At 43.9% G+C, this 14,816-nt stretch overlaps 1 protein-coding gene across 2 annotated transcripts in view; it reads right to left on the bottom strand.

Annotated features, from left to right (window-relative positions):
- Nucleotides 1-14,816, bottom strand: part of DZIP1 (DAZ interacting zinc finger protein 1) — a 77,307-nt gene that overhangs the window by 26,242 nt on the left and 36,249 nt on the right. For both annotated transcript variants that reach the window (XM_010589387.3, XM_010589386.3), the window contains exons 10-13: nucleotides 12,948-13,010; nucleotides 3,313-3,453; nucleotides 2,819-2,867; nucleotides 1,530-1,586 (exon numbers count right to left, since the gene is read on the bottom strand). In XM_010589387.3, coding sequence (XP_010587689.1) covers nucleotides 1,530-1,586; nucleotides 2,819-2,867; nucleotides 3,313-3,453; nucleotides 12,948-13,010 — 310 coding nt within the window. The remainder of the gene's footprint in view (nucleotides 1-1,529; nucleotides 1,587-2,818; nucleotides 2,868-3,312; nucleotides 3,454-12,947; nucleotides 13,011-14,816) is intronic.

Genomic DNA, 14,816 nt, shown 5'->3' with positions numbered 1-14,816 from the left:
AGAGTCCAGTGGCATTCAAATTCTTTTGACCCTATGCCTTGATCAGTAAAAGTTCTTAAGTAATACCTTACCCTGTCATGCACAGTCATTTAAATAAATTTTATATACTACAGCACAAATAGTGGAGCCCTGATAGTGCAGTGGTTAAGAGCTCTGACAGCTAACCAAAAGGTTGGCAGTTCAAAATCCACCAGCTGCTCCTTGGGAACCATATGAGGCAGTTCTACTCTGTCTATAGGGTCGCTATGAGTAGGATGGGTTTTGGGGTTATAGTACAAATATTATGCATGTTGTAAAACATAAAAAAGTAATTGGAAACATTAAAAGAATGACTTTTTAAAAAATATATAAAAAGAAGCTCTAATAATTTCATTTTCATACCCCAACAGATCATTTTGCATGCCCCAGGGGGTCTGAACACTGTATCTGGAGACCACTGCCCTGACCAAATATAAGAGCAGGCCAAATATAGTTTTGGTTATTTTTTTCTGCTTGTATACTTGAGTTTAATCAGCTTATAGAATTATTTTGTTTAAATAATCTAGTGTCTTTTAACTTTCCATTCTTCTTTGTAAGGTGACTTTTTTTTATTTGATCCTTTTTTTATTTTCTGAGATGTACGTCCAGTTTCTACTCTCCCCTCATCCCCTCACCCCTACTCTGGGCACTAACCTTCCCTCTCCACCCCTGCTCCTCTGGACCTCTTCAGCTTCCAACACCAAGAGGCCTTGAGAAGCATCAGAGAAGACTGAGCAGCTGAAACCGTCAGCATTTTACTGTCATTGGTGTCAGATTCCCAAACGTGCTCACGAATGTCCTTCCATCACTGCACAGAGCTCTCACTATTTCTGGGCCCAGGTTTATGGCGCCATCTCTCTCACCGCCAGCTCAGGCCCCTCTACCACGTCAGATCCCCGTTCACAGGGCTTGTGTCTGACTGCTCTCTATGGCCCACAATCGTCTGCTCCCTTACTCCCACTTCTTCTCCTCCCCCTTACACTTTCTTGACTGAAAATAAAAATATTTAAACTAATTATTAATTTATGAAAAAAAATGTGTCAGTTTCTAAACCGTAAAGATTATGGTTTTCTGATGTACTGCCAAATCCTGACAGCTCTGGGAGACACGTGCTGAGCTGCCCAAAGCTGGGCGACAGACAGACGTCTGCTCAAGGCCTGCAGCAATGAGAAGCTCCGGAATTGCAAATATGATTTGTACCACAGAGTCCCACGGTCACAGGGTAGAAGTCTGGAAGTTCAGTAGCGTAAACCTCAGAGTGCCAGAGGATTTTTAGTAGTCTCTTTATTAACTGAGGCAAAATAACAGGTATGGCTGACCAAAATCATATCGATGTTTACCATCAAGGGTTTCAGGGCCAGGTCAAAACCAGGAATCAAAATTAATTATGTAATTTCCAGATAAACTGGTTTTCAAAGAAAGGTCTTTAAAAATAAATAAGCAAAAGTTATGCTTTGATCTAGCATTTTAAAGATAATCTTTAGAATGATGACCCTATTATAGAAACTTACTAGGTACAGCTGGGGCAGTTGGTTTAGATTCAAAACTTTGCCAGGCTAAAGGATTCCCTGAAACAACAAAAAACTAGTTAGTAACAAGAATCACAAAGTATAGACTAAATTTGGCAGCCCTTATCCTAGTCTATTTCCCCCCAGAAAACAACAAATGAAATTTACCAATACACAGCAATTCAGCCAGGCGAGGAAAGATGGTTAACGCAAATTCTTTCAAAGCTAAATTTTTCCTAAAATTGCTTTTCGGCCAAATATTCATGATATTTAAGTAATTATAGAGGCACACCCTTGCTTACCTGAATTCTCACTATGTAGTAGGTTTAAAGAGAAGTTAAAGGGGGAACTCGGCCCTTCCCCAACCCTTTACCTCAAAACATGAACATCAATGCGTCTCCCACGGCCCCCAGAACAGTGAGGAAACCCAGGTCACACACCCAGTGACAATCCCGGGCTGGAGTTCCTCAAGTAAAGGAAGATTCTTTATCACACTTGAGACTTGGCAGGAGCTCACCAAGACCGAGATCAGGAAGAAGGCATGCTTTCAGACTGCGACATGAGACCCTCATTTCTGCCTCCCAATCTCACTTCTAGTCTAGCTCCTCAAAGGATATGAGAGAAATGGGCTATTACCACTTTAGTCAGTAGACTGTTTAAAACTCATGGCAATGCCATGGGCCAGAACATACTCAACAGCAATGGGTTTGGTTTAATGTTTTTTTTTTTTTTATCTTTAAAATGAACTTTCAATCTTCAAGATACTACAATTGAGAATAACATGGCAAGTCTTTAAAGCACTTTAGAATAATTAACAGTTTTGCTACCAATAATAATAGCTAACACTAACAAGTGTTTAACAGGTATACTTTACATGGGTTATCTCACTTAATCCTCATAGCAAGTCTACCATGTAGTCACTATTAATATTTCTACTACAGAGATGAGGCAACGCAGGGAGAGACTCACAAAGCTCCGAAGTGCTGGAGATGGGAGCTGAACCCAGCCAGTTTCTAAACTTTGTGCATTTAATCTTAACTCTGTCCTATAGTACATCAATCAATAGGTACAGAGTTACTCTGCCTGTGTTATGTGCATAACGGTATTCTTAGATAAAATACAAATATACGGAACAGGTAATTAAAATTCTTTGACTTTCTGGGTTCTGGTATCAGAGCTCCCACATTAAAACATCAGGAGGAATGCCCTCGTAGCAGACATAAACCATGTGGCTCCCCATGTCTGCTGCCCAGCACACAGTTAGGGAGGCCCTGTGAGGTCGGTCCACTTACCTTTGGGTTCACTGACACTATTTAATGGTTTACTGGTAAACTCTTTAATCTGCAAAGAAAAACAGTCTTGTAGCAATACACTCTTGAAACTAACACATATTGGATAATGGACAGATACTGTACTGAGTAAATTAACCTTTTCACGAAACCCTCCAAAGACACAAGACACATGGACTTTAAAGAGATGGAGACACATACTTCATGAAGGCAGCATTTGGATTTGGCTGCTTTTCAAAAGCAACCATCAAAAGAAATTCTTGTCTACTTTCAAATTTATTCTGAACTCGCAATGAATAAATCTGCTCTACTGAGTTTTTAAATACCATTTTCTTTAGGTTCACTTTACTGGATTTACTTTTACAAGCAACTATGGGGCGGAATACTTTATCTTCTTCACCTTACACAACTCACAAGTGCTCTGAAATAAAAACACAGGTTCTTAAACACAGTACGGCACTTAACGCAGCACAGGGCCACTGTCTGGCCGGACACACCTGCTGTCTCTGTGTAATAATCAGCTCATTCTGTTCCTGGAGTCTTTGCCCCAGCTCCTCTATCCTCTTCTTGTAGAAAACATTACTGGCATTTAGGTCGTCTATCATTGAAGTCCGAAGTTTCTCTATATGTGACAGGAGCTGAAAAATAAATTTAAGGAACACACCCCTCTGTGAACTGCAGCTTTTACTGTGCACACCCTACTTTCTTTGCTGCCTTTATAGAATCCATGCACATCCAGGCACCGAGATAGCTTTGATCACCGCGTACCAAGCCCCTGGGTGTACGAGGTGCTTCATCTGTTTCCAAGGGTGCTCATTAACTCAAGACAGATGTGCTGATGTTGTGAATAGTTGAGCGAACTTCACCACGTTACGTGGAACAACGTACAGATACGTAAAGATAAAGGATGAGGGCTTCTCTGACCTCGTGCACCCACAGCCCTTTGCCCGTGCCTCCATCACTGAACTTCCATGCAGTTCTGTCCTACACACGTCTCTGGCTCCAGTGGGCATTCCAGGGGGCAGAGATTCCATCTCCATTATTTTTATACCCCCAGCAACTAGCACAACCCCTGGTCCTGAGCAGGTTCTCAGGAAACATTTACTGACAAAAGCAAGTCTGGCATGGGAAGGAGAGGTAGGAAGAAAGGAATGGGCAGAGGGAGGGGAGGGGAGAGACACAGAGAGACAGAGACCCAAAGAGTCACAAATAGACTCATCTTTAGAGACATGATGCCTGAGAAGATCAGAGATTAGACAAAAAGAATCCAAAAAGAATTTGTTTTCAACCGTTTAGAGGAGGATTCTTAAAGGCATTGCAGTAGTTGCTTGAACAGATGGAAAAACAAGTTTGGTAACTGGGGCTAAGGACATTCCGAGCATAAGGCCTGAAGAGGAGACAGGAATATGAAGGTGGGGTGGGGGGTGACTGTGAGAGAGGGAGCTGAGAGTCTGAGAGCAGACTTCCTATAACTGGTTTATTCTTTTATGTCAACGCTCACCATGCGCTGGGCGCTGCGTGAAGCGCTTTGTCTTGTTTAATCCATACCACAGCCTTGTGGATACATGTTATGGCCCCACTGTTTCAGATGAGGAAACTCAAGCCAAGGGAGGTAAAGTAACTGACCCAAATTCAGACCGCTGGAGGGAGCAGAGCCCTGACTTCATCTCTCTGACTTCAAAGCCCACGCTCTCAATCAGCACATTGCACTCTCTCCCCTGGTCTGCCCAAACAAAGCACTTTGTGCTCATGAGGCAGCCCGTGGGTGAGGCCAACGGCTAATGTGCTCACTGCTGATCAAGTTGTTGCAAGTTCAAGTCCACCCAGATGTGCCTCAGAAGAAAGGCCTGGCGATCTACTTTAAAAAATTCAGCTATTGGAAAATCCAACGGCGCACAGTTCTACTCTGACATGGGGAGGTCAGTATGAGCTGAAGTCGACTTGACAGCAACTGTGTGTGTGGTGCTCATGAGGCTGGACATGCACTGGGTTCAACCAAGTCAAAAAGGTTTCCTGAGTGGAGACTAAAAAGACCCTTTCACACGCAACATGCTAACGTCCAGAGGACACCGTCATGAATTTCCCCAATCTTAATTAGCCACAAAACCACTTTTACAGACTGTATTTATCACCAACCCCTGGAAGAATGCCCCCAGAAGCACACTTTGAGAAATGCTGAGCTCGAAAACAGAAAAGTCAGTGAGGGTTCCAGTGTTTTAGTGGGGATTCAGGACCTAGAACCTGATCAACACTCTGAGGAGTCATTTCAGGCCCCCAAAAGAGTGGGAACATTAAAAATAAAACAAAAACTGAGGGATGGTTTATTTTCATATCGGAATTAAGAACTGACCAGAAGGGTACATGAAGAAGTTCACCAAGAGAGGAGTGTGGTATCTAAGTAAGGGATGACCACAGATTATTTCAAAAAGCTGTGACCTTTGAAGCTGCTTTTCATAACCTTCCACCATTGCAAGTTCCCTGCTTTTCTTCCACCAGTCCTTGTCGCAGCCTCCTCTGTTCCTTAAACTCTGTGACCACTCTACAACCTCCCCAACTCTAAAGAGTCTTTCGTTGGGTCAAAAGGGCATGCCATCACTTATCTGTGACTCCCTTTGAACTCCTACCAGTGGTTATTTAAAAAAAAGAAAAAAGACTGCCAAGAATCCAGGTAAAGCAATAAAAAGCTGGCAAATGCAACTTCCCTTAAAGGGAGAAATACAATATGTGCATTGTAAGAACAGTAAACACCAATCATGTGGAATAATTAATAGTTTGGTCTCAAGCAGAGATTACTAAACCTGAAGGTATTTTCCCCTCTGTAAGGGTTGGAGAGAAGTGAAGGGAGAAGCCAGTAGCTTCTAAACAAGTGAAACCAATAGATAAGGAAGCAGCGTAGCCTAGCGGCAGCACAAAAACTCCCATATACCAAATACTTGGGTGGATTCACCTCACTCATAACCAGGAAAAGCCTCACCTTCTCCCTCCATAATGCTGACAGTCTCTCTGTCCCTGACTGCAGTGGTCAAGTGTAAAACCCTGCAACTCACATTCTACCTCAGCCAAAAGACCGCTGTAAACCCTGTAAGTGGCTGGGAACACAGAGCACTTTAAAGAAGCAAGGAGTCAAAATTACCTCTACTGTGATGAAAAAATTTGGGGACAGTAGTGATGTTTGCACATAAGAAAAGTGATTAACATCACTGCATTGTACACATAAAAATGGGGGAAATGGTAAATGTTTTGTGATATATATTTTTCCACAATAAAACAATAAAGATGCTATAAGCATTTGGTGCCTGGAAGAATAAAGTAATAACTTTACATTTAAGTGATCTAAGAGTGATGGTCAAAAACATGGATCCAAATTAGAATTGTCTGGAGCCGTTTTTTGTTTGTTTGTTTGTTTGTTTTCCCCCAAAAATACACATGTCCCAGGCTTACCTACTGAATCCCAATCTCAGGGAGTAGGGCCTGGGCAATCTTCCGGAAAAGATTCCCAAGCAATTCTGAGGTGCATCCCTGGTTAGGAACCACTACCTTTAAGCATCTCAAAGGACAGACGCAATGGTCTTACAGAAAAACAACTGCACTAAAAAAACAAACCAAAAGCAACCACACTAAGTTCTGACTGACTGCCCTCCTCTCTGGATCCTACTTAATGGGCCTGGCTTAGTGGCTCTACCACTGCCGTCTGACTTATTCCTTTTGTGTGGGGCCTTTCTAGCCATGGTCTTGTGACTCCTACCCAGGTGACTGTGTGGGGCTGTGCAGATAAGGTAATTGTGGCCCACCAAGGGGAATGATCAGTTTTGCCCTAAAATAGAGCCAATCCCAGAGCAGAGAGGAGACCCATCACCACCAAGGAAGGAGAGATCCGCAGCAGAAGCCCACAGGAGACACAGCTGTGGGCTCTCCTGCCCACAAAGCGAGAATGCAGAGTGTGTGTGAGCAGAAACTGAGGGTCAGGGAGAAGTCTACACCTGACGCATGAATTTGGGACTTGCCAACCTCCACAACTGCGTGGTCCATTTCCTTTACATGGTTCATGAGTTCTGTGAGACGTTGCAGTGAATCAGGGAACCCAGAGATGGGAGGGAGAGTGCTGAGGGGAGAGGGAGTAGCTGATGTGAGAGATGATGGAGTGGGACAGCAGCTTGGAAAAGTCGGACATTTGGGACATCTTTAACCTCCACCTCATATGAACCAGCTTTGTGCTGATCCTTATAAATGAAATTATTCGTTTAACCATAACAGCCAGGCAAGACAATGAAACAGTTACACGGCATGGGCCCCGGAGTTAAGTGGGCCTGGATTTAAGTACCAGTGACCTAGAGGAAGAAACTGTTGTTGGGTGCTTTTGAGTGGATTCCACGGGATGGCATAGAGCTGCCCCATAGCGTTTTCTAGGCTGCAATCTTTATGGAAGCAGGTCGCTAGGTCTTCCTTCTGCAGAGCGACTGGGTGGGTTCGAACCACCAATTTTTTGGTTAGCAGCTGAGCACTTAACTCAGGCTCCTCGTTTGGGCAAGACCGCACCTTTCTAAGCCTCTGCTTCCTCATCTATAAAATAGGTATTCAGAGTACCTACGTCATAAAATTCTCAGAAGAATTAAATAAATGGTGACTATAAAAATCAGTTTATTCCTAAATACATCTATGAACCCAGAGGTATGCTGGTTAACTAGCTTGCAAAAAAGATAAAAAACCGTGACAGGGAAGAAACGTGCACAATCGGCTCTCGCAGGCCAATGCGGGCCAGCTCCAGCACACCACAGCGTGAGCGGTAGTACTGGTGCATTTTCACTTCTGCATAACACATACGGACAACAGAGAACACTTCCTGCATAATGGATCTGGCCTAAGGTACAGAAAAATCACCATCCAGAGCTCCATGGATCCTACTCCTTGGCTGCCGATAAACGTGCTGAAAGGTGATCACCGTCTTCCTAACTATATGGTGACTGCCCCCAGCAAGGGGCTCCCTGGGGTCCGTGATGGGAACACAGACTTAATGTTCTCCCCATAGCAAAAAAAAAAAAAAAAAAAGCAGACGGTGCTAATACCTACAGGCCACTCTTTCACCCCTACTCTTCTGAACTCTACAATTAGCATTCCCCCTTCTATAAAAGCCAGGTGGAATGATTCCCTTTTAGACATCTAGCCACCTTCCATATTCATTCAGCAAGTATTTAATGAATGCCACCCACATTTTAGCAGGAGATAGATATGGCAGTCTGCTTCTTTAAAGATTTACAGCCTTGGGAAGCCCTATGGGGCAGTTCTACTCTGTCCTACAGAGTCGCTGGGAGTCAGAATCAACTTGATGGTAGTGGGTTTGGTTTTGGTTTAATCATATTTTAGGCATGATATTGGCTGCTGGGGATACAGTGGAGAACTAATAGCCCTTCCCTAAAAAAGGACTAATGATCTGGTTGGAGAGACAGACAACAAACAAGTAAACAAACCAGGAAATAAGCTAAAATGGTGATCAGAGCTAAACGGTGAAGTGACGAGAATAACAAAGTGGGGGTGCTACCTACTTAGATGGACTGGTCTCAGGTGACACGTAAGCAGAGGCCAGAGGAGGATGTTAGGCAGAATTCTAGGATCACCCCTAAGATTCCATCTCCTGATGTACACATCCTGCATAAGCCCAACCCCCTGAGTTGAGTGGAACCCGCAGCACACTGCTAACCAACGCAATGTGGGGAAAATGAAGGGAGTCTGCAGATGCAATTGAAGTCCCCCATCTTTTATTACCTACTTTGAGGTAATAAAACAGGAAATTATCGTGGGGGTTCTGACCTGATCAGGCAGGCCCTTTGAAAGAAGGTCCAGGCCTTTCCTGAGGAAAAGACTGGAAGCAGGAGAGACCCTTCTACTGCGAAGAAGCAAACAACGAGGTTGTGAACTCCTGTGCAGAGCGGCTGCCCTAAGAACTGAGGGCCTCGATCCAACCACCGCCAAGAACTCACCTGAACATTGCCAACATCCTGAGTGAGCTTGGAAGAGAATCCGAGCTCCAGATGAGAACACGCCTGGCTGACACACCTGGTGAGACCCTGAGCGGAGGAGCCTGGTGATATGTGCCTGGATCCCTGACCCATGGAAAATGAAATAACAAATGACATGTATATAGAAGATGGTGGGGCAACGGGGGCAGATCTCGTCTAACCTCACAAGGGGGAGGAGAGAGAATCAAGATCAATATCAGCCCAAGGCTGATGCCTAGGAGGTGGAAGTCAGACATATCTCCGCTCTCCAAACTTCCTACCAGTTCTGACACCAGCCGTCCCTTCCATGGCACTCTCTACTTCTCTGTGTTTGACAATTCGTTGCAATGGCCACATGGAATTCACAGAAAATACAATTATGGGGTTTATTAGGCAAGTAATAGGTTACAACTTGGGATTCAGTTCTCCCATCAGGACAGCTTCTTCTCCGGCTATGCCCACAGGCAGGGCACAGGGCCCTCGAAATATGCTTCCAGGGGACAGGCTCCTCTTGGTCCCCTGGGGGCAGGCTCCTCTTGGTCTGGCCTCTGCCCTGCTCAGGCAAGTGTTACAAAGCTCTTTAGCTCTGCAGATAAGCACCCTGAGGCACTCTACTCCACCAGGAAGCTTCCTGCCTGAAGGTGCTCAGTTCTCTCACTCTGTGGGTCAGCAAGCCTAGCTCTTTCAAGTGTCTGGAGACATCCCACTCTGCCAGCAAACCTTCTGCTGCTGAAGGCATTCAGCTCTCTAGCTCCACGGGCCAGCACACCCACTGTAGCCACTTCATTCCATGGGCTGGCACCGTCTCGAACAGGTCTCCTGGTTCTGCTGCTGCTGTTTCTCTGCTGTGGCTTTTTGCTATCTCTGGTGTTACAGCTCTCCCTCTCTTCTCCTGGGTCTAGGAGGTTCTCAGCACAGGGACCCCAGATCCAAAAGACATGCTCCGCTCCCAGCTCTTCTTTCTTGATGATAGTGCGGTTCCCCCTCCTCACAATCCGCCTCTGGAAAGGCTCATTTTAAGCCTAAGCGGGATGCCAAAACTGACCAATCCCCTCATTAAGGTTCCAAACATTTTATTGGCATGGTCCCACCCCCGTAAGTCTTGGTAAAGTAGAGGGTCAGTGTAAAAGAGGAAGACCCTCAATGAAATGGATTGACACGGTGGCTGCAACAATGGGCTTAAGTATAATGATTGTGAGGATGGCACAGGACTGAGCAGTGTTTCCTTTTGTTTTACATAGGGTGTGTTTTACATAGGTACTCAGCGGCACCTAACAACAACAACAACCCCCACAAGGGTGCCATGCACCTTATTTGTATTATTAGCAGTGCTGTCTAACCCTTTGGGTGGGCCACAAGCACCTTATCTGCATATTCCCACTTGATGATTTTGTAGGAGTCACAAGACCATGGCGAGAGAGGCCACATAAGAGCAATTCATCACATCACAGTGCATCATTTTTAGCCAGTAAATTTGTGGTTATTTGCTACACCGCACATAAAACTAACAGAGAGGGGGAGGAGAACATCATTTGAAGAGTAAGAGGAAGAGGCTCTCAGCAGTGAAAACCACATGTAAAGAAGAGAAAAAGGCTGCAATGTTCTAGGAATTACCAGAATGCTATCCAAGCTAGGAGGGAGATCAGGATGAGGCTACAGTGATTATTAACAGCCACATTATTCTGCCCACTGTGTGGACAGCAGATTAGGAAAGGACAAGGCTGGATTGAGAAGACCAGTCATTGTTGTCGTTAGGTGGCATCGAGTTGGTTCCGACTCACAGCAACCCACGTACAACAGCAGGGAACGCTGCCCAGTCCTGTGCCATCGTCACAATCATCGCTATGTTTGAGCCTACTGTTACAGCTGCTATGTCAATCCATCTCATTGAGGGTCCTCCTCTTTTCCACCAACCCTCTACCTTCCTTTCAGAAACAATGGAAGCTTGGTCAAGTGTGGAGGCAACAGAAATATTCAAAAGAATATGGGTATGAGATAAAGGTCAGGAACTGCTGATGGCCTGGAATTGGGAACTGAGGGAGAGAGAGAAGAGAATGAAGGGAGATGTGCAACTAAGTGGACGAGGGCTATTTACCAAAGAAAACCACATCTAGGAACAAACCCAAGGACTTCGTTTTAGACATGTTAAGTTTGAGAAGTTCATGAAGGTATCAAGTATAAAGCTGGCTATGTGATCTGGAGCTCAGAGCGGTGGTTTAGGCTGGAGAAATAAACATGGGTGGTATCCACACATAGCCACAATTCCACTTTAACAAACTCTCTTTTCAATCACTAGAGTACTCTGCATTTATCTTGTCCTGATTTCCATCCATTATCTGCTTACTCATTTCTACTCTCTTGCTATACTGTAAACAACCAAGGAGCAGAGATTATCTGTTGTATATATTTTTTATCCTCTATAAAGCGATGCGCACAGTCGCTGCTCAAAAAATATCTCTGAATTGGTGACAGAGTTTTCAGTCTATACAAACTACTGTATGAGCATCTGCATGTATACGTTTATATATACATGTATCCATATACGAACAATATGTATCATTAACATGACTAAATAATACTATGAATGAAATACAAAAAAAGTCACGGTTCCTATTTAATTTTTCTAGCAATAGTACAATTTTAAAGTTAGATTAATAACTAACTTTCCAATCTAAGTTCATCAAGAACTGTAAGTATTTTACAGGGTGTTTTGATTTTTTACTTTTTGTTTGCTTTGCTTTACTTTGGTTCTGGTAATGCTCACACGTTTCTTCTTTTTTTCTTCAGCATTTTTCCTACTTAAGAGGAATACAAGCTGATAAATGCTGTGGTCATCTGAGCGGTCTTCATCCTTGATGTTGTTGTTGTTAGGTGAGGCTGAGTTGGTTATGACTCATAGCGACCCTACGTACAACAGAACGAAACACTGTCTAGTCCTGCACCATCCTCACGATCATTGTTATGCTTCAGCCCATTGTTCCAGCCACTGAATCAATCCATCTCATCGAGAGTCTTCCTCTTTTTCACTGACCCTCCACCTCACCAAGCATGATGTGCTTCTCTAGGGAACAGTCCCTCCTGATAACATACCCAAAGTACGTGAGACCAAGTCTCATTATCCTCACTTCTAAGGAGCATTCTGGCTGTATTTCTTCCAAGACAGATTTGTTCATTCTTTTGGCAGTTCATGGTATATTCAAGAATCTTCGCCAACACCACAACTCAAAGATGTCAGTTCTTCTTTGGTCTTGCTTATTCACTGTCCAGCTTTTCCATGCATATGAGCCGAGTGAAAACACCGTGGTTTGGGCCAGGAGCATCTTAGTCCTCAGAGTGACAACTTTGCTTTTTAACACTTTAAAGAGGTCTTTTGCAGCAGATTTGCCCAATGCAATGCATCTTTTGATTTCTTGACTCCTGCTTCCATGATTGTTAATTGTGAATCCAAGTAAAATGAAATTCTTGCTGACTTCAATCTTTGCTCCATTTATCATGGTGTTCCTTACTGGTCCAGTTGTAAGGATTTTTGTTTTCTTTATGCTGAGGTGTAATCCATACTATATGAAGAACTCAGCATCAGGACTGGAGGAAGACTCATTAACAACCTGTGTTATGCAGATGACACAACTTTGCTGGAAGTGAAGAGGACTTGAAGGAGTTACTGAAGAAGATCAAAGACTACAGCCTTCATCCTAGATACTACCTATTACATGCCTTTTGTCATATAAATACTCTGCTTGTTGCTAAGAAAGGTCATTTTAGAATTTGTATAGGTTGGTGGTTCCAGCCCTCCAGCCAGTCCACAGAAGAAAGATGTGGCAGTCTGCTTCCATAAAGATTTACAACCTTGGAAACCCTTGGGGCAGTTCTTCTCTGTCCTATAGGGTCACTATGAGTCGGAACTGACTCGAAGGCACACAGCAACAATGTAGCATAGAAAACAAGAATGAAAGAAACTATATCAAAGTAGTAGCAGTGGTTATCTCTGGGTACTGGAATTATAAGTAATTTTAATTTTTGTTACATATCACTTCTCCACAGATTTTATTAAGTGGACAAATATTACTTTTATCAAAAAGAAGAGCAAACATTCATTTCAAAAAAGACCCGCTTGGAAGCCATTGATTTCTTAATCTTACCCGGCCCTTTTCTTTCTTGTGCTCTTGATGAAGGGCTTGAACTCGAGCTGTCCACTTGCTTTCCTACAAAATGGTGAAACAAGAGTAACTTACATGCAACTATAAAAACAATATCTACAAAGGCTTCTTCCTTTCTGGTGGCTACTTGGTGGGGTGAAGAATTATTTTGCAAGGAATTTGGTCTTCTGTCCCTGGTAACCAGTTGCCGTCAAGTAAATTCTGACACATGAGGGTTGATATTTTGGAGGTAGGTTGCCAGGCCTTTCTTCCAAGGTACCTCTGGGTGCATTTTAGCCTCCGGTCTTTTAGTTAGCAGCTGAGGGAGCTTGCACCACCCAGGGACTCCTGTAAACTCCTGGAATTTCCCTAGGGATTCCAGTGTCTTTGTTATTCATAGAGAATTCCAGATCACACTTGATAGTTTATGCTAATAAGATGATTCCAGGTGAGGGCTGGCCAAGCCAGAAAGACCCACCCCATGGTATCAGTCGATCATGCCTATGTAATGAAAGCTCTGGACACTAAAGCTCATGTGAGCTTCCTGGTTGGTGACAGGGATCAATGCACTGAGAACAACATGTCCTTGGGGACAAAGAAGCTCCAAATCTGGGACCCTCCCACACCTTGGCCTATGCGTCTCTTGATTTGTATCATTTTTGCTGTATTAAAACTATAAATACAGCACTTTCCTGAGTTCTGTGAGTCATTCTAGCAAATTATCGAACTCATGAGTAGGCAGCAGGTCAGAAGCATGATTGTCCTGGGAACCCCTGAACTTGCAGCTGGTGTCTCAAGGCTTGGTCAGACGTGGCAGTCTGGAGGACTGTGCCTTTAAAGTGTGAGGTCTGACCTAACTCTCGGTCAGAACAACTACACTACAGTTAAAGTCAGAATTCAGCAAAACTAAACTCATTCATTTTAGAGTTGGTGTCAGAAGACACGCATTATAGTACCTATGAAACCAAACTGTTTGGTAAAGTTTTAGTTGGCATTTTTAAAAAATACATAAAGTTAAAAGTGTTTAGACACATTTGCACTTGTTTTAATTTTATACTCCAAAGGTAAGGGTCAGCCAGTATTTTCTGTAAAGGGCTAGATAGTAAATGTTTTAAGCTTTGTAAGCCATAGGGTCTTGGTAACAACTATTGGTAACGGGAGAACAGCTATAGACAATATGTAAACAAATGGGCGTGGCTATGTTCCAATAAAATTTTATTTACAAAAACAGGTGCCAGTTTGCCAACCCATGCAGTAAGGGCTTGGAAACACCAAGGTTTCTGAGTTCATGGGTTCTCAACTAGTGCGACAACTCACAGGAAGCCAAAAGAAGAAGTTTAGGTAGGACCTTAGGTTTTCCTAACTGTGTCCTTCAATTCATAAGAGACAAACTGTGGTTTCCAGCCTGCCAGGAGCAATTGTCTGCAGCACAGCTCAGTGCACAATTCCTGAACCCCTACTGTGTACCAGGCACCTTGCTGGGCAGTCACTGACCGGGTAGGTGAGGACCCCAGAGGTTCAGGGATAGCTTCCTGAAAGAGGTGCCATCCCAAATGAGTACGAGGAAACAAGAAAAGGACAGGTCACGAAAACTGGGAGGGGCATGACAAGCTAAGAAAGCAGCACGAGCAAAGGCAGGAAACAGAATGTCCCGTTCTGGGAACCGCCAGCTGTCCTGGCACTAACAGAGCATCAAGGTGAAGGTTAAGGCAAAGAATGGCAGGCGATGATGCAAAATCCAGATCCTGAAGGGGCTTGTATGCTGGTTAGGATCCTGGACTTTATTCTGTAAAACACGGGGATCACTACAGGATTTTAAGCAGGACATTGGCAGGGTCAGCCTGGCTGCAGTGCAGAAGGTAGAGCTGGGGG

This window comes from Loxodonta africana, chromosome 17 (genome assembly GCF_030014295.1).
Source record: "Loxodonta africana isolate mLoxAfr1 chromosome 17, mLoxAfr1.hap2, whole genome shotgun sequence".
NCBI classification, from domain to species: Eukaryota; Metazoa; Chordata; class Mammalia; order Proboscidea; family Elephantidae; genus Loxodonta; species Loxodonta africana.
Note: the sequence above shows the minus strand (reverse complement) of the source record. Positions and strands in the feature narration are given on the sequence as shown.